The sequence below is a fragment of the Plectropomus leopardus genome, chromosome 12, assembly GCF_008729295.1.
Source record: "Plectropomus leopardus isolate mb chromosome 12, YSFRI_Pleo_2.0, whole genome shotgun sequence".
Classification (NCBI taxonomy): domain Eukaryota; kingdom Metazoa; phylum Chordata; class Actinopteri; order Perciformes; family Serranidae; genus Plectropomus; species Plectropomus leopardus.
This window is the reverse complement of record NC_056474.1, coordinates 6779659-6799559: the sequence shown is the minus strand read 5'-3', so window position 1 is coordinate 6799559 and position 19901 is coordinate 6779659. Positions and strand designations below refer to the sequence as shown.

Sequence of the window (19901 nt, the reverse complement as noted above, 5' to 3'; positions counted from 1 at the left end):
GGTTATTTTTAAGGTAGGTTTGCCTTTTCACAAGCATATGTTTACAGGTGTTCATTATTGGTAAGCAATACATAGTTCCCCCGGATCACTATTTTATCGTTAAAAAATGGACTTGTTTGTGTTGTTTTGGGTGTGAATCAATCTTCTTGTTGTGATCTTGTAAATGTAATATGGTGTCAGGTCTCCACTGCAAAACAGATCTTGATCTCAGCGAGATATCTTGAATAAATAAAGCTTAACTATCTAAGAATAGATAAATGAGACAATTAATTCATACAAAAAAATTGTTAAAGCAGTATTTGTGCCTATGTTTGGATGACTGATGCCTAATTCTAATAAAACAGAAGTCAGTTTTAAAACATTTGATTGTATCAAAATGAAAATCACACTGAAACAGAGACAGGTCAGCGGCAGTAAAATCTACTTAAATGCACCAGTGTAGTAAATTTACCTCGATAGTCTGTCCATTGCACTGCTTTGCTGTTTCATCTCTCTGAGGGTTTTGCGGGAGCTTCGTCTGGTCGATACTGTGGTGACAACACAAGTCAGTTGTATATAACCATAAATTATCCTCAAAATAAGAACAATTAAAACCTGTTATTGAGATGCAGAGTGACGGATTCATTCAGAAAAAAAGTCAGTTAAAGAAACATGCAATTGCTGCAAAAACACATCTGCAGTGTTATATTTTAGCTGCTGCTTGCAGATGAAAATTAGTCTTGATTAGCAACAAAAGCTTCCTACTTGATTCTGACCGCTGGCGTCCCATGTTCTTGAATACTGTGACTATGCGGATGGTTGCTCGGAGGACTCCCCATCTGAACAGAGCTTCTGGACTGGATGCGACCAAGTGATGTACGAATGCCCGCTCGCTGGTCCGCAGAAGTGATACGACTTCAGGACACATGTGCTCAGTGTTTTTCTGCCGGAAATCCTGAAGGACAAAAAGAATTAACATGCTGTATTCCTTTACTTCTGCTGCAGTTAGACGAAAGGAAAAACTGTGGAGCTCCACGTTCATTATGTATTCACAACCTGAAACTATACTGCAACAACAGACTTCTCAGGGTGAGGGAGCAGCATTAATCATTGACTTAGTGCAAAGATTTTCAGGGCTTTTCCCACGGTGCTTTAAATAACAGGCTACTGCAGACTCTTAATATGTTACAGTGAACATCTACTGAATTTCAAGTCTTTATTACTTATTTTACAGAATAAAGATGTTTGCAGTGTGGGATATGTACTCCACCTTGATGTGATATTTAACCCTTCCAGCAAAGTGTTGAATGACAAAAGTCATCTCTGTATTTGAGGAGGGGACAAAGAACGGGTTGTCCTGATGCTGCTGCTTCAACTTGTCCAACAGGGTTTCATCTGTGGCCTGAGGGCGACTGAAGAAGATACACATGGAGGACAGAATATCAATATCAACACATGGTGTGTGGGAAAGAGGGTAAGAGGGTAGAAAAACACTCGCTGAGGTGATAATTTTATTATACACAATAATGTTGTTTAAATACAACAGGTTTTAACTGAAAAAAAATATTTAATCAGGATATCACATTGAGATCAAGATATATTTACAAGTGAGTAGAGAAAAAATAAGAAGAAAATAAAAATTAGTAATGATGATAATGGTAGTGACAAAGAATACACGTTCATCCAGACAAAACTATGACAAATTATGAATTAATGCTTTCTGAAATATCCTTGGTATAGTATAAAGTATGGGCATAAAAAGTAATAACACAAGAATATACTTGAAGACAATTTCATCATATCAGATTGAGATTTGAAAAATATTATGAATTTAATTTCAACCATTTACACTTGAAACTTGTCTCTGTTGGTCAGGACTGGCCTGGAAAAACTACCTAAAATTACATTTTTTGAATCAGTGTCTTGACTTAGGTCTGAATTAAACCCAGAATCTTTAATTACACTACAGGTATACTATGAAAGGTTTTTCTAAAGACACAATAAACAGACTCATACAAAAGTGAACACTCTCAACATCACACTAGACCCACTAGAAGTTTGCGATGGTTTATTTATCTGCAGAGACTCCGCCCCATGACTGTTTTTTTTTTTAACTATGGTTGCAGTGTGCATACAAGCAGTGGAAGGAGCTGCGGCCAAGTTTGAATGTTGTGTTTACAAACAGTGATGATCCCTGCATAGTACACCTTAAAGTACTTTTTTCTGAAGAAAATCTGATTCCAAATATTGAGGCTAAAATAAAAGGAACTGATCTGCATATCTTGCAGTGACTGATTTGCTGACACAGAACAAATTGTTTCAATTTATTGTCATTTTTTTGTTCAAGAGTCTTATGTTGAGCGTGAGAAAACACAGCAGGGGATCATGTTACAAGTGACCTACCTGCTCTCCTCATCCAGCAGGTCAAAGAGTCCAGTGGATTTCTCGCTGATCAGCTGAAGGCAGCCGCTGTTGTCAGAGTAGTCGATATTCTGCCAGGTGATGCCCTCGGACACATAATCTTCCTGAAATATATTTTAATCACAAAGACATCATTAGATTACTCAGCAGAAGTAAATGTAAAATAATTGGTCTCTTTGGCACTACCGAGGAGATCAGTAACAGTACATACAGATATAAAGACACACACAAACACACAGAACAGTTTGATAAAACAGTAACTGCTGTGCCTGCAGGTTTAAAGACTCCTTTATGTTAGCGGGATTGAAAAAGACTTTAAAACAATGGAAAGCAAAGAGAGACACTTCAATAGCTGCTTTGTGGTGTAAAACATGTCATTACTTCTGTCTGCAAGAAAATGTAAATCTGTGATTTTGATAACACAATTTCAGATATCTAAAGACTTTTGCAGGCATGATAACAACTCACTGCACAGGCTACAAAGGCAAGAGGAGATCTAATACAAAGTGCCGAGTCCAAACAAAGAATGATTATTAACCACGCTTCAAGTGTCATGAAAGAGGAAAATAAAAAAACACCCACTTGCTCGAGCTTGAAGATGTGCTGGTTGAGGCAATACTGCAGTATCTCGTGTGTGTAGTTGATGCACAGCTGCTCAAAGCTGTTTGTCTGGAGATTCTCGAATCCAAACATATCCAGGACGCCGATGGACAAACACTGAAAACAAAACAACAGCACAACTCACAACCAACATACGTGTTATTAATCATTACGGTTGTGCATTACTGTTAAACCTACAGCGTCTTTTTGATAAATGATGCAGCTATAACATCGGATACACGCATATTTTATAATTCCCATTTCAAAAGTATACTTAAAGACTTAATTACTCAAATATAATCATTTCTTTCCTGTGTGAAAACCAACATTTGTTCAGTGTAACTTACAGGAACTGACTCCTGCATGTCCCGTCTATTGAGCATTGCGTGGTTGATGTGAAGGATGATCCAGTCAAAGAGAGCGCTGTATAAACACTTGGCCATGGAGTCCCGCACTGTGTAGGCCTGAACACACAGAAACATCAAACATCAAACATCAAAGCAAATAAAAAAAAAAGGTTTAATTTAAATTTCATTTAGACCACAATAAAATCCAACAAACTCAAATGAATAATTTATATTGTATTTATCGGTTTTATAATTAAACTAAGAGGACGAATTCATCAACAAAATGATCACTTGTTCATTCATTTGGGAATAAAACTTTTGTTTTTCTTGCATTCCTCTTCAGTGAATGAAGAACTTAAAAAATGCACTGATAAAAAAATGTAAAAACTACTGCAGCGACAAATAAACAGTCAAGAGAGACATAAAATAAAACTCAGACAGCAAAACAAAACAAAACAGGGACTACACAGGCTGTTACTGATGGGTAACCAGCAAAAACCTGTATGCAGATGGATGAGTGTGTGTGTGTGTGTGTGTGTGTGTGTGTGAGATGGAGAGAATGATGCAACTGCATCTATACCACATTGGCATGGTATCACCTGGTCCATCTGTTTTGAAGAGGAAGCGATCTCTGCAGATAATTCGTCTCTCTGTTAAAACCCCCTGAACGGTTTGAGTTATCAGTTAAAAAAGGTGACGCAAATTAGCAGGTGCTGAGCTAGGAGTTTGTCTGCAACGAGCCGAACAGCATAGGAGAAAAAGTGATTTGTAAGTTGAAACTGTTTCATTCAGGGGTTTTTATTAGTTTTATTCACCACGTTTGATTGCTCTGCAGAGGGGGAGACCTCTGTGAATGATCTGGCTCCTGCTAAAAACCTGGTTGCAATCTGCAATCTTTACCGTAGATAACATTAAATCCTACACACCGCTCCTTTAAAACAAGCTGTAAATGCAGGTTAAGAGTTACTGAGTTAGAATATGCCTCAACAGACTATTCATGTTTATTTTATCTTTACTTTGTCTACAACCAGTACAACAACTGGTTCTTTTACTTTGTCCATAGTTTCTAACTTTATATTTTCCACCTGTGCAGTTCTCTGTAGTTTAATCACTTTAACTGTGACTGTGTCTTCAGTGTGGTTATTCACCAGGAGGACCAACCTGAACAGGTAACAAACTTTGCTCCCAGAGCTTTTTATGTGTACAGGGTGTCCCGAGGCTGTCAGGCGCTTGTCGACATGCTTGCTGCATTTTTCTCCTGCTCGACTTGACAAGCTCTGACCTGTCACTGACACAGGTATACAAAGCAGAAACTCTTCGATGGTGTTCAGTTTAATAGCAAATTACTCCACCTACCTATGTAATTTTTAGATTGGTACAGGTGACTAAGAGCTTTGCAGTGTCACTGTAAACTGTTGTTGTGTCACATACAGCAAATATTTGTCCTTCAAATATTTCTGTATCTTTTTTCACCCTCTCAGAGGACCAAGTATGTGGGCTTTGCTGTAATAACACACATGCCTGAAATGGTCAAAACCTTCTGGCATGTACTGTTGTGTCCTTGATGACAAATGCACCATGTCTCACAACAAAAAACTATTATTTACAAAGTGTTTTGCAGGCGAAACTCCTTTGTTGACTTTTCCTAAAACGTTAGTTTAGCGATAGGTGTTAGTTTGACTCTGGCCTGCAGCATTCACATTGTTGTGATGTTTATTATCAGATCATACATACTGTTTCTTGGTGGAGGGTAAGAAGCCAACCATCTCCATAGCTTGATGGAGCCTTTTGTACTCCTGCCCAAGTTTCTCCTCATCATCTAGATCGAGGTTTTCCTGCAAAACAATCACATGAGATACAGAAAGAAAGAGGGCATCAATATTATAAATATAATTGGCCTTTTTTTGGGCAAATTTTAGGTCATTTTCTTGTTCTTTTTACAAATTTCTTGCAAAATTTTGGGTCATTTCCTCTCAAGCTGCTAAAGCCAATTTGCTCAGGTTTCAAAGAGATAAAATGCAGTTTTATCTGAGTGTCTTTTCACACGCAACACAGGGGGAACTCTGAGAGGCTACATTGACTGTTAAGAAGCTTCAAGATATTGTGGATCTGTCTCTAAACATCTTTCACTGGTTTTCCCCATCTGATAAAATCAAATGACACATCACAGTCCTCCCCCGCCTGGATTGCTGTGAAGTGTGTGGATCAAAGGTACCTGCTTGAGGTAGTGATAATCCTGCGGCTTTAACAGATGAAACTCCTCCTGCTCGTCTTTAGACGCGCCCACCAACAGATTGTAAAACACATGGTAGTTCCTGCAGGTCAGAGGTCACAGAGCGCTGATACAGTCAATAGGGTGCCATTTCAACTGTTATTTACTCAACATTTTATTGCACACAACGCTGTAAAGGTGGCTTATATTAGAGGTCAGAGTTCAAGTACAATTTACTGAGAATGTGAACAAGACTGGTATCAGTAAAGTATTACTCTCCATGCCCAGATTTTCAAACAGATTCTTAAATAATTAATAAAATATGCAATAGGAGTGTTTTTCAGTCTTTATTATACCTCTCTTTTGGATCTCTGGACACCAGACGGCACTTTTCTAGGAGGTACTTCTCAATGACTGCCCTGCAAGCGACACACAAAGAGGAGAATGTCAACAAAAGCTGAGAGGCTTTGGTGTGGCTGCCAACATTTGTACAATTATGACACAGGAAGAAAAATTAACTGTTAAATGCAACAAATATCATCCAAGATAAACTGTGCTGCAGAGAAGAAAGTTGGTGAGCAGAATAAAACACGAGGCCTTACCCTCTGATGACACCGCTCGCCAGATAGTTGAGCTGGACGAACATCCCAAAGCGGCTTGAGTTATCATTCTCTGCGGTCTTTGCGTTGCCGAAGGCCTGTTTAAAACATGGCAAACATAAGTTTTCGCTTAAATAAACAAGACAAATTAGTAGGCACGTTTCTCACAGACGCTGGCACACAGACGTAAACACTGCAAATGTTTTCTACACAGAGCAGCAGTCAAATATGTTATTTTGGTTTGTGGATGGCTAGTGTGGAGGAAAAGTGACCTTATGAAACCTTGAAGAAAATACTGGTCTAACTCTGAACTAGAGCTGCAAGGAATAGTTTTGTTCATTACAAATTAATCTGTTAATTATCTAAATTAATTGCCTAATCTTTGGTTTAAATTGTTATAACAAAGAGCCAAAGGCGACATCTTCAAATTGCTATTTTTGGCTGGCAGCTGAAAACCCAAATATAATTAATTAAAGCAGAAATATTCACATTTAAGAGGATGAAATCAGAAAAATATTAACAATAACAATCAATTAGCATAATAGTAATAATGAGATAGAGCTCACATAACAATTACATAAACATAAAAAGTTTTCTGGTGATAGACATAATAGATATAGATAGATAGAATAGATAATCCTAATAATTTTGTGCAGCTTCACTCTAAACAATTTAAAGGGACAATTCACAACAAAATAAAAAAAAAATACCAATTTTCCTCTGATCTGTAGTGTTATTTATCAGTCTAGAGTTGCACACTGTTGGAGATTACAGCTGTAAAGATGTCTGCGTTCTTTCAAAATATAATAGCACTAGATGGCACTCGGCTTGTGGAGCTCAAAGTACCAAAAAAATAAATCTGAAAAGTTCAGTAGCAATGTCTTTAACCAGAAATAATGGCCCGGTTACTCAAGACAATCCCCAGACCTTGTTGTGAGTGAACTACATCTGCCACTGTATCACTGTGCAGAAGGAAGCGTGCATCTACTCATGTCAAGAAGCTCGCGATCTTCCAAAACAATCTAGGTTGATAAAGAGTAACACAGGTAAGAGGGAAAATATGTATGTTTGACTATTGGGTGAACTGTCCCTTTAAGACAAATTAGACATGTTTTTATTTGCCTTCAAATGAACACTGTCCCGTGGTTACAATTAAACCGCCCTCTTATTTTACCACAATATCATTAATTCTGTTGCATCACTGCATTATAATTCAGTCCTCCTGACTAATGAATGCAATGCATTCTCATTGTTTTCATCAGTAATGCGGTTAAACCATGAGACTCGCATCTATTATTCACATGGTTAAGTGGCCGCAGACATCTGGTAATAAAAGCTCCATCAAGCAGCCTTTTGTTAAGTTCTCAGTCGGGCTTTGGGATAAACAAAGTGGAGTTTCACTGTCACTTAAGACGCACTTCCTTCTTCAGTGGTTGGTGTTTTTAGCTCTACTAATGGTCGGGCTATATTATTCATTAAGAAAGAGCTTCCGACATTAGCTGCTTTTCGCAACACAAATGTATGCATTTTCACCTTTTTTTCCCAAATAGTTATACATTAAACAATTTATTTAAGCAAGAAATAAAACCCTTTGAAACCTGGAGTGACATTGCTTTTCTTATGCTACTTTCAGACACCTTTAACAAAAATTTAAACCTTGGAGTCCTGAGCAAATTGATGTAAAATATGGGTAAAAAGGGCAATGAGCAACTTGGCTGGTTTTAAAAATGTTCTGCAAGAAATTAGTAGATTTAAAAAATAATTTTTAAAACGCTAGGGGAAAAATGTCTAGGGAGAAAAACATAAAAGCTAGAGAAAACTATATCTATAGTTATCACAATCACATATTTATAATTATCATAATTACATCTCTAAACTATGTTAAAACATTTGTAATGTAAAAAAATGGTAATTGTCTTGCACTTTTTTTTTTTTAACCACTTTCTTGACTTTATGTCATTTTCATTGCTCATTGCCTTCCTCTAATGTTTCTGAAAGGAATCAAACCAATTTCCTCAGGTTTCAAAGGGTTGAAAACATTTTGGGGAATGAAAAACTTGATGTAAATTCTCCATTATCTTCTGGCCTAATCAATTAATTAAAAAAAACAAGCTGCTGGAATAATCAATGATTAAGATAATCAGTAGTTGTTGCCTCAAGAGGAAACTTAACAACAGATCTTAAAGTTGCATTGATTGTTATTCTCTGAATGGAGACCGTATCTAAGGTTCACTCTCAACAACAGACTCCACCCAGGTGAAGTCACCACAGGGTAAAATGACACATCAGGATTCAGCTGACTCTGGATCAGCTCCTACTTCCCATGTTTTCACCTTCTCCAAATAAAAAGAAACATCCAATCTGAACACGTGTCAGCATCTAAAAAGGTTTTGTTCTCACTCATTCCACTGTGAGCTGTGCTGACGGTCGTGTCTTAACAGGCCGCAGCAATGCTTATGCAGACCGTGAACTCGACCTGCATACTGTGCTGATCGCACGCTGGCAGGAAAACCTCTGATTGCTGGAATGTTCCTCCCCTGTGCACCTCTGTAAATACACTGCATGGTTTTCATTTCCAACCAGATCAATCAAACGTATGTAAAAAAAATATGAAAGGCATGCAGAGAGAAGACGGTATGTGGAGGAGGGAGAGAAACAGGTGTTTGCCACGTCCCAGTTTAGGGGCCGGATCCTCTAAAGGACACAAATATCATGAAGGGGGCCAGGCTGACTTTGCTCCTCCTCCTTAACAGAAACATACACTAATGATGCATTCAGGTACACCTGGTCTGCTGGAATTTGGCTTTGAAAAACTGGCAACAAGGCGGCAAACACCAGTCGAAAACTGGGTTAAGTCTGATGAAACCTGAGTTGACAGAATGAGACATTTCACTCTGACAGACGATGGAAACCTGGCAAGTTGTTTATTTTGAAAATTGATGAAGCAGAAGTAGCAAATATTCTCTGGTTCCAGCTTCTTAAATGTGAGGATTTTTGATGTTGTACATTTTACACTTTTTATAAGTTAAATATCTTTGGCTTTTACAAATTAAATATCTTGGGTTAAATTAACTAAATATCTTCAATTGTTGGACTGTTTTCTACAAAAAATAAGCAACTTGAAAATTTCACCTGGACAGTCTTTTACACGCCGGGGGTGTGACGAATAAACAATGTGAAAAACCAAAAAAAAACCAAAAAACTTGCCCGAATCAAAAACTATTCATACTAGCAGTAATGCGGAAATGCAACAGATATGCCACTGTCGTGATGTTGTGACGTGACACCGCTTTACAAAACACGATTGGTTGATGCTTTAACTCACAAAGCTCAGAAAAATCATTCCTGTTCCCCAAAAATATTTTTCACTGTGTCATATTTGCATTCTGTGGGAAAGTTGCCATGACAAAGTTCAAAAAAATATCCTGAAATGCAAATTAATATCACAACAATGCCCCCCATGTGTACAGGCCTGAAGTCTTGGTAATTGTGCTGGATATTTTTCACTATGTTCTGCCATAAATCAAACCTATAATCTGTAGATAAATTGATAATACATATAATTGTTGTTCAGCCCTAACCATTAATTTATTTATAATGCTTTCTAGTTGATTACACAGTCAATCAGGCTGCTAAAAAGAACAGACAATGACTATGGAGATTATTGCTCTTAACGAATGTCTACTTGCCCAGTCATCACTAATTGCATACAATTATGTGTTTTAACTGAGTAACCAAGAGTGATTTTAACCTGTTGACATTTAAATGATTTTTGGAGGCCTTAGAGTATCAAAATATTTAAGAGAATCACAAGAAAAATAATCGCAGGGCTGTATCAGATAATGCATAAATCTGTTGTTTTAGTTATTTATTTGTTAAGAGAATGTCAAACATGGAGATCATTTGTTGTTGTTTTATTTAACCTGTCTTTCATTTCAATAACAAAACACAACATAATTTAGACCTTCACAATGTTTTTTTCTGCTTTATTATCCTGTAAACTGTCTTATGTCTTGCAACCCCTTGAACTAGTATATATAATATATTAAGTGATCGATAACCACCTCAGTGATGTGATCATGTGATATTTCCTGATTTTGTGAGTTGCGAAGGACGCTAAACATTATATTTAACAACTGATGCAACTGAAGCTAAACGGATAGTGAAGGCTGCAAATTATTTGCACCAGTTGTGTCTTAATTCAGACAAAATAAGAGTACACTGGGATATATGAATGGTTTCAAATATGAAAAACAGGGCCGGATTCCATCTTGGACATCAGAGGATCAGTGATCCCTGAATGGAAACAGCTGAAAAAAGAGGAAAGACATGAGAGAAAGAAGAGAGACAGACTGCACTTTTGAGAATGAGGTTTAAGCAGAGAGAGAGAGAGAGAGAGTTTTTCTGTTATGCATTTATTTATTTAATAGGTAATGTATTCACTCATTTAATAATCTGTTATTCAGTAACATTCATGCCAATAAAGCTGATCTGAATTTGAATTTGAGATAGAGAGAGAGAGAGAGAGAGAGAGAGAGAGAGAGAGAGAGAGAGAGAGAGAGAGAGAGAGAGAGAAGGCGATTTATACTTTGTGTTGTCGGTTTGCCGGCAGACCTCGCTGAGCCTGTTCTGACACGTTCCTGCTTCTCCTCTCTCTCCGGTGTTCCCTCAAAGACAACGCCCTGCAAATTCTCCCTGTGGAGCTCAGCGTGCAGCTTCCTGACTCACCAACAGCCAACGCAAACCTCGACCAACAACCCGCCATACTTAATGAAAGCAAGGTGCCATCACCTGCTGACTGTTGACTGCAGATCTCTTCCAGATGCTAAAAGTAAATCACGAATGAGATAGTGTGGTGTCTTCATTACTCACAACATTTTAAAGGGCTGAGTTTTCTTACACCGGGGACATCAAAATCATGTGCAGTTTCTGCCTCATACTACTGTCAAGTGAGATGAAGATTAAAAGTCAAAGGGAAAGAAAACAAGCTCCCAGTTTTGTAATTTCAGCTAAAAGGAACAAGTATTTTAGGGTGTGACTCATGCATGTGAAGGAAATCCCAAGACAGCAGGAAGCATTTTACAAAGCAGAACCAAAAAACCCCCAAACATCAGATTTACACATCAATTGATCCTCCTTACTGCAGTTTGAATCTTGTCAAAAGATCTCACCTTGGCCTCTCTTTTCATTCAGTTTTGGTGCAAACATTTGAAGTTTTCTTGTTAAACCTAAGGCTGACTGTTAAAAATGCAAGAAAAGGAGTGTTTCCTAAAGTCATAGTCAGTCTGTCGAGGTGCTCTTTGGGTAGGGATACACTCAGATTTGAAAAATCAAAAGAAAAGTCTGATACACTCTCTTTAAAATGTTAAAATGCCTTTACTTTAATAGCATGATCATGCTGGATTTTAAAACCAAGGATAAAGGCATTTTAACAGTTGCACAACATCTAAGTTTCCAGTCAGTTTGTTCCTTATTTTTCTTGTAAAAAAAAAAAAAAAAAAAAATTAAATCACACCAAAACAACAAGCAACCTTCTCTCCTCAAGCAAAATCTCTCCCTCTCTTAAAACCTATTAGGAGAGAGCACAAAACAGCACACCGCCTCAGAGATCGGTTAACAGGAAAGATACTCAAGCTGTTGCCTACTTCCAAGGAGAAACTCGTCTGACTCGTTCAAAGAGGGGAAGAATCCATATTTAGACAGTCTCTAACGAAAGCATGGCTCCTTAGGATTTTGTGAGTGCATGTGTGTGTGTGTGTGTGTGTGTGTGTGTGCGCATGTGTGTGTGGGTGTGATCAGTGACAAAGTAGGCCACGATGCTTTGTGTAAAAGGTTAGTTGGTGTATTGATGAATAGATAAACCACGCACCTGTGCATATTTCCCCATAATGGTAGCTGCAACAGAGTTAAGTGGTGCAAATGAAAGAGCCACGAGCTCTTAAAAACAAGAGCCAGTCGTTTGTATTGTGAAGGAAAAGTGAGAATGATTTGGATGAATTTAGTGGCAACTAGCAGCAAGGATGCAGACTGAGACCAGCTGAAACGTCTCCCAGTCAGAATTCCTTCAGTACTATAGCCCTGTTCATACGAGACTAGTTTGACCTGGGGATTTCATGTAAGTGAAGAAACGCCCCCTTTCAGCTAGTTGCAATAAACTTATATTATTTATGATATAGACCGAATCACAGTCATAACTGTTTATTTACAATAACTTTTGGGTAGAAAACCTCCGCGTCATGTACATAAAATGAAACGTCACTGAGAGAACTCTGCCTTCATCAGTTTAAAGCCACCTAAAAAAAATCAATATCAGTTTAAGTGTGCTATATTTACAATTTCTTCACTGCTTTACCTTAATGTAAGACAGCTGTTACTGATGGGGATTTAAAACTGTGATGCCAAAAAACGCCCGACTCATTTTACCGCACTTAACAGCAGAGCTGCTGCTTCACTGCTGCCTCAATCAGACAGGCCCACTGCCCAAGGTAAAGAGGACGAAATATGTAAATATACTGTACACTTATATTTATATACTTTTTGGGTGGTGAAAATATGTCTTGCATCGGTTAGCTTCCGTGCTGGTGTTTTGGGACTGTACTTTATTAATCAGGGTGGCTGTGTTGTGACTTTTTTTATTTAAACATAAGTACGAAACACTACATTTTAAAGTTGTATGCCCCTCACCTAAGCCAAAATTTAAAAATACAAGTCCCTCCTCAGTCCTTAATTTTTCACAGCAGCGGCTGTAGGCTCAATTCTAACCTGTGGCCCTTAGCTGCATACCACCCCCGCCCATTAAAAAATAAATAAATGCAATTGTGTTCATAGTTCAGGAGGTTTGAGACTGAAAATTACATGCAGCGGTCTCCTCCTCTTCAAAACAAATGTACCCAGTAGTTGAAACCGGAAAAACGCTGAATAAATCAGTTTCACGTTTAAAAAAATCAGTGAATCTCCTGCATTATTCTACTCATAGCAGACCGTCTACTATTCTATCATCTCTGATAACAAAGGATCCCTATGTTCAGAAGGTTTTTACTGTGTGCCGAATTATCCAAAGGGGTCTCTCCCTTTCCAAAACAAACAGACCTGTTGCAATTAAACCTGTAAGAACAAGTTACAGGTTTGTCTTGGGGAGGGGGGGGGCTATGGGCTACTGCCTAAACACGGCGGTGCAGCATGGCACACTCCTTAGGTCCTAAACAGAAACCAAGTAATGCCTTGCTTCTCAGTTGCAAATTTACTCTCAGTTCTTGTTTACTGAAAATATACTCCCCCTCCAAAAAAAAAGGGGGGTTTTCTACCATAAAACACAACATTCACAAGTTTCAAGGAAGTGGGTATTTCCCTAACAAAATGTTTGGCCTTGTTTAACGTCAGGTATCATTAAATATATTGTGTAATTCGACCGACAGCGGAAAGAGAAAGCACACATCACACACATGGATATGTGGGAAATGTGTCGTCCTGTTACTCATTGACAGTTACTGTAGCACAGGGCTGATGTTAAGGCCTAAAAAGAGAGAGCTTTTGACCTACATGAGTTAGAGTGAAAGCAAAGTTTAAAAAAGGATCATATAAATCTTAATGAGTAATACTACAAAACAAACTATGCAAAGAAAGACACATTACTGATCATCAAAATTCAGCATAAATTAGATTCTCTGTCTTATTTATACTGGGAAATGTCTGCAGCTCACTTCCTGGTCTAGCTCATATAGCATTTGGTGTGGTTTTTGTTGATTACACTGATTCACTGCTTTTAAACACAGGAAGTGCATAACATATGGTGCTGATTACATATTTCCTGTATAAAGGCAGTTCTATGCTACAATTCTGTTTTTGAATAGATGTGTTCAATAGGTCTAAAAAAAGGATATGAGAAAAGAGTGGGCTGTAAGTATGATGCAGATTAAGTTTCGGTTGGACTCTGAACCCCCCTGACGCAGAGCTACCAAACAAAAAAAACATCCACATTAATCCGGCGATCAGCAGCAGAGTCTCAGCTCATATCACTCTCTGAATGCGCCAGCAAAGGCAGATGATCATTGGCGAGATAATCGTTCTGTGAATCAACCAGCGACTCGTATCAACACCAGTTTCTTAAACCACTTGTGCATGCGAGTTAGTTTCTGTTGGGTCGAAAGATTGTGGCGATTTGGAGGGTTTGCAGCGTACGATGCTTGGCTGATATGCTCTCAGGGACTCAAATACAAAGCAAGTTTTTCATGATGAACCAGTTATAGGCCTGCGACTAACGATTATAGCCATTATTGATTAATCTGCCCATTGTCTCTATTGTTTTGTCACCAAAATGTCAGAAAATTGTTAAACATGCCTTGTGTTAATTTTCCAGAGCCAAAACTGACATCTCAAAATGTTATGTCTTATCCAACTAACAGTCCAAAACCTATCAAAATACCAAAAAATTTCCCAGAGCACACAGTGATGGTCTGCATGGTGATCCAGTTGGCGGGTGTAGACATTGCTGTTGAGTGTTTAAAATGCAATTTTCTGGCACTTGAGCACCACAAGCCAAGTGCCATCTAGTTCCTTTATACCGGAGAGAAGGCGGACATCTATAAGGCCGATATCTCCAACACTTGGTGACTAACACCAGAACAATCTAAATGGATAAGTAGTAGGGTTGTACCCGACTTTTATGTCAGTCAAATCAAATTTGGCCCTTAAATATGAATTTTCGACGATTCGTTTTGTTTCTTCCATACAAAGTTTTAGAGTTTGAACGTGGCTTAGTGGGATGTTCTGTATGACAGCGGCATCCATGTAACACAGTAAAAAAGCTAACAGCCCTAGCAACAGACTGCAAATGTGCAACAGTATTTTTTGCTGACAATAGTTTTCAAACAAAAGCCAGAGACTGTGTTATATTAAGTGGAAGAGAGAAGATAATGTTATCTTGGAGCCTTACGGTGAAAAGTTTCTCCTCTGTGCTGCTACATCGTGTCTGCTGCTGCCTCTACCAAATTCAATTTAAACCTTATTTGTAGAGCACATTTAAAAAAAACGCAGTTGACCAAAGTGCTGAACAGCCACAATATAATGAAACAGAAACTGAAAACAAGAAACGGAACAGATCCCAGCACAGAGAGCATGAAGTTGATCAAGGTGTCGTGATCAGATCATACGGGTTTTCAGCAGTGACTTAGAGGTTTCTATGTTCTGAGCGGTTAACGTGGATAGATAAGCTGTTCCAGAGTTTAGGAGCAGCTACTTCAAATGCTCGGTTGCCACTATTGTATGTCTACTTCTAGGAACATCCAGGAGCGTCTGATTAATGGACTTCAGTGCTTAAATAGGGTGTAAAGAGACAACATTTTTGCAAGATAAGGTGGTGCCTGATCACTTAAAACCTTAAAAACAAGCAATAAAATCTTAAAAATCAATCCTAAAAGTTACAGTAAGTCAGTGTTGTTTTCTTTTTCTAGTTAAAGACGTGCAGCTGCATTTTGCACCAACTGCAGATGACAAAGTGACTAGCAGAGCAGTCAAGACCGCTCACAAAATCTGGGGACCAAAATGTCCCCAGAAGCGCAAAGCACGATAACTGGAAAAAGAAAGAAAAAAGACTGTTTGACTTTAAGCAATCTGAGTTGATGAAGGGATCTCTGATTGATGATTGAGAACTCTCACTTTCTTCACCCTAATAAATAGCACAGGTAAGAAGTAAAATGTGTATTTTTCAGGTGAACTGTTGCTTTAACAGTGTGGCGGATTGCAGATGTGGTTTCACAGCATCACAGTGACCTACCTCCAGCACCGGGCCGGCCCCGAGGATGGTCCGTTCCAGCCCGCTGGAGTACGTCTTTTGGCTGAGGGCGGTCAGGCAGTGGATGAGATAACTGCAGCTTTCAGTCTTCCCCGAGCCGCTCTCCCCAGACAGCACGATGCACTGGTTGACCTGCCGGTTCAGCATCGAGCGGAAGGCCACGTCTGCTATTGCAAATATATGAGGGCTCAGTTTGCCCAGCGGCTGGTTCTCGTACTTCTTGACATACTTGGGGTTGTAGTAAAGAGGCAGGAACTTATTGGGGTTGATTGCGATGAGGATGTTGCTGGCGTAGGTGTAGATTTTGAGCCTGTAGAAGCGCTGGCGTAAAGCCTCCAGAACGCTCTCCTCTGTCACAGTTTGCAGGTTACAGAGGTCGTCGTAGTCCTCGCTTTCTACTTGGTTGCCTCCGTTGTTGGCTTGTTGGTGCTGCAGGATGAAGTAGTACCCATAACTCTGAGGATGCCACCTCTGTGCGCCCGGCGGCCACAGCAGGACTCTCTCCAAAGGGCAGTCCCCAGCCTCCAGCAACCTCTCCTCTCCGCCGCTTTTCCGCACCTCCAGCAGACTGTACTTCTTGCTGGCATCTAGGCCCAGAGTGACCACGGCGTTGTGAATAACCGACCGTGCCGTCTCCCCGGCGCCGATCTGCAGGGGACAGTAGACAGGTGTGTCCTGGGGCAGCCTGGGGTAGATCTGCACGACTCGGGCCTCTCCATCCTGATGAGGGGACCCGGATCCATCGGTAGTGCTCATCCTGATATAAACGCAGGGTTCAGCATCACTCACTGCCCCAAATCTCTGCCAGCATCTACTGTGGAAACACACACATCATGTGACCAAGCGGCAGTTTAAGAGGAAAAAACACAAAGTAGGAATTCAGGCAAAAGCACATATTATTTTAAACTTGAGCCCACTGACATGCATTGTTTAAAACATAAAAAGATAAAAATATTATTTTGTTTGCTTGCCTCATTTCCTCCCACAGTATCAACATGCTCCTTCTGACCTATTGTACCAACACTAATCCACAATTCCCAGTGGTGTAATGAAACTAAGTACATATACAAGAGCACTCTCCTTAAGTATGAATTTGAAGTACTTGTACTTTCCTTGAGTATTTTTTTTTTCACACTTAACACTTTTATTCCACTACGTTGCAGAGGGAAATACTGTATTTTTTACCTCACTGATTGTATCTGACCGCTTTAGTCACTTTATAAATTAATATTTTTGAATTAACATATAAAAAGAGTTTAAAAAGAATTACCAAACAGTCTTATCACACACAGCTGCAACAATTAGTCAATTGATCAATAAGTTGATATTGATAAACATTTATTTTTTTCCTTGATTTAATTTTTTTTTGTTTTGAGTTTTTGGCTGGGTTTTTTCTTCTATCTTTTAATCTTTGAGTTTTTGTGGGTGTTCTTGTTCATTTTTTCTTTTTTTTCTTTTCTTTTCCTTCATTTACAAAAAAGTATTTGAGTTTCTTATTTTTTCTCTTTTTTTTAAAAAGGATTTACAAAAAATAAGAATGTTGAGGGTTTGGGGTGTGTTTTCTATGTTGTTAAATAATTTTGAGGGGTTTTTTTTCTAAAGAAAATGTTTCTGCATTGGGTACTTTTACTTTTTAAAGTCATTTTTTCTGATTATACCCACTTACTTTAACCTAAGTAACATTTGAAATACAGGACATTGACTTGCAACAGAGTATTCTTACAGGGTGCTATTAGTACTTATACTTCAGTAAAGTGAATACTTCTTCCACCACTGCATATGCATCCATCAAAGTGACAAATAATCAACAGCAACGTGTGTCAAACAGAAACAAAACATAAAAATAAGTCTCACCTTTCGAACAAAACCTCTCATTTCATCCGTAAACGCAGAAACACTCCCGACAGCGCAGAGGAGGCACACCTCTGGCATCAACGGACTCCAATGACAAAAAAAAACCTTTCTCCACCTGAGCTTCCCAAAAAAAGGTGAGCCAAGAAACTACTTATCCACCGTCAAAAGTGATTCAAGAGTGATTCCCAGCAGTTCGGCGACGTTATTTCTCTAATAAATCAGAGTTTCTCTCAGAAATTTGAGGATTAACGTCTCCGCGTCGTCCTGGTCGAAAAGTTTTAGGCAAACGTTACTTCCTAGATTTCTCCACACGCACACACGCACACACACACACACACACCCGTCGACGAGGTGGAAATAAATAATTTTCCCTTCACTGACCTGACTGATGATGACTTTATCCAACAGGAGATAAAATGGTGAGAAAAAACCACACCTCTGAGCCGGAGCTAGAGAAGTTGACACTTTGACATTAGAGGAGGAGAAGTTATTAAACAGAGACGCGACTGAGCGGTTTAATTTACCTCATTTGTTGTGACAGGTGAGCTGTGGGGTTTGAGCGCCCCCAGGTGGACAGTCGAGGTATAACAACCAACTCCGCACATAAGAGTACATTTATTTTAACACATAAGGGACTGTTCTTTATATTTCAGAGGAGGAGGGCGGTGGCTCAGGTTATTTTATTTATTTATTTTAAATAATGACCTTCCCTGAAGCTCATGCCATTTCTGACACGTCCCACATGGGATTAAATGGTAAATGGACTCCACTTGTCTTGGACACTTGGACTACACTTATTGACCACTCAAAGCGCTTTAAGACTACATGTCACATTCACCCATTCACACACACATTCACACACTGGTGTTAATTCACCTGCTACTCAGTAATCATTCACACACACTCACACTCCAATGACGCAGCATCGGGAGCAATTTGGGGTGCAGTATCTTGCCCCAGGATACTTCAACATGTTGCCCCGGAGGAGCCGGGGATCAAACCGCTGACTTTCCGATTAGAGGACGACCCGCTCTACCTCTGAGCCATTGCTGCCCCAAATTGGTGTCTGGATTAACGACACCGTCACTATTCAAAGCATGTGTCATTTTCCTGTTGTACAGATATCAGCAAAAAAGGTGCAAGGCAAAAGGTAAAGTTATTGGTCATTTTTTAAACGTAGTTTAATAAAAGATTTATTTTTTAAAGGGAAAAAAGAAAAGAGAAAAAAATAAAATAGAAAAACAATTTAAAAAATGAATAACTGGAAAAAGATAAATATAGCAAAAAAAAAAAAAAAGGCTACTAGCGGCTGCATCTACATGTGCTGCAGGTACTTAAATAATTAAGTTATAGAATAATATACGACCAATATTCTTGCGAAAAAAAGAATTGTAAGTTGAAAAAATACATTTTTACAAATTTATCAAATCTACAGTTTATCTTGATAAAGAGCTTGTTTTATCGTCTCCCATGCTTTCTCCAGATAATGAGTTTTGCACCGCCTCTTCCTTCCTCATAAATAACGAACAGTCCCTAAAGGCAGTGGTGTGCAACACTTGTTCTCAACCAGAGGTCCGAGGACCCTGAGAGGTCCTTGAGGGAGTTCTAGGGGATCCCCAGAAAAATGGGATATAGTTTATTTTTTTATTTCACTCACTATGAACCGTTGTAAGAGTCATAAGAGTGACTTTTCTGATCATCAGTTTCACTTCCTTCAGGTCATTTGTTCAGTCAGTTTTTCCTCTTGTGTCAACACATTTCAGTCTAACTCAGTCCTCTGAGTTACGGGTGGTGATTTTCATTCTTCCAGTTCACAGTGCGTCCACCACAGTATTTTTTATTCCACTATATTCATTTGACAGCTATAGTATATAGGTACTTTTTAGATCAAGATTTAAAAGGAAAAAACTATAAACTTATAAAACACGGTGCATTGTTGAATATTATTTCAGTGGTTTTAAGCCTTTTTGGCTTGTGTTTAGTTGGGGCTCTTTGTAACAATTCAGATGTCCACAATATAATAAAAAATACATTTCCCCTCCAAACTTCTCAGAGGGCGTCATGTAAGTATTTTTCAGCACCAGATTAAGTAAAATGAT

General features: G+C 38.8%; 1 protein-coding gene across 1 annotated transcript in view; it reads right to left on the bottom strand.

Annotated features, from left to right (window-relative positions):
* Positions 1-18159, bottom strand: part of myo9b (myosin IXb) — a 34271-nt gene extending 16112 nt beyond the window's left edge. Inside the window, exons 1-12 of the mRNA XM_042497470.1 lie at positions 17803-18159; positions 15931-16762; positions 6162-6256; positions 5916-5978; positions 5563-5662; positions 5078-5182; positions 3348-3464; positions 2983-3117; positions 2383-2504; positions 1250-1391; positions 745-934; positions 452-527 (exon numbers count right to left, since the gene is read on the bottom strand). Of these exons, the coding sequence (XP_042353404.1) occupies positions 452-527; positions 745-934; positions 1250-1391; positions 2383-2504; positions 2983-3117; positions 3348-3464; positions 5078-5182; positions 5563-5662; positions 5916-5978; positions 6162-6256; positions 15931-16704 (1919 nt within the window). The 5' untranslated portion in view covers positions 16705-16762; positions 17803-18159. The remainder of the gene's footprint in view (positions 1-451; positions 528-744; positions 935-1249; positions 1392-2382; positions 2505-2982; positions 3118-3347; positions 3465-5077; positions 5183-5562; positions 5663-5915; positions 5979-6161; positions 6257-15930; positions 16763-17802) is intronic.
* Between the last annotated feature and the right edge of the window lie 1742 nt (positions 18160-19901).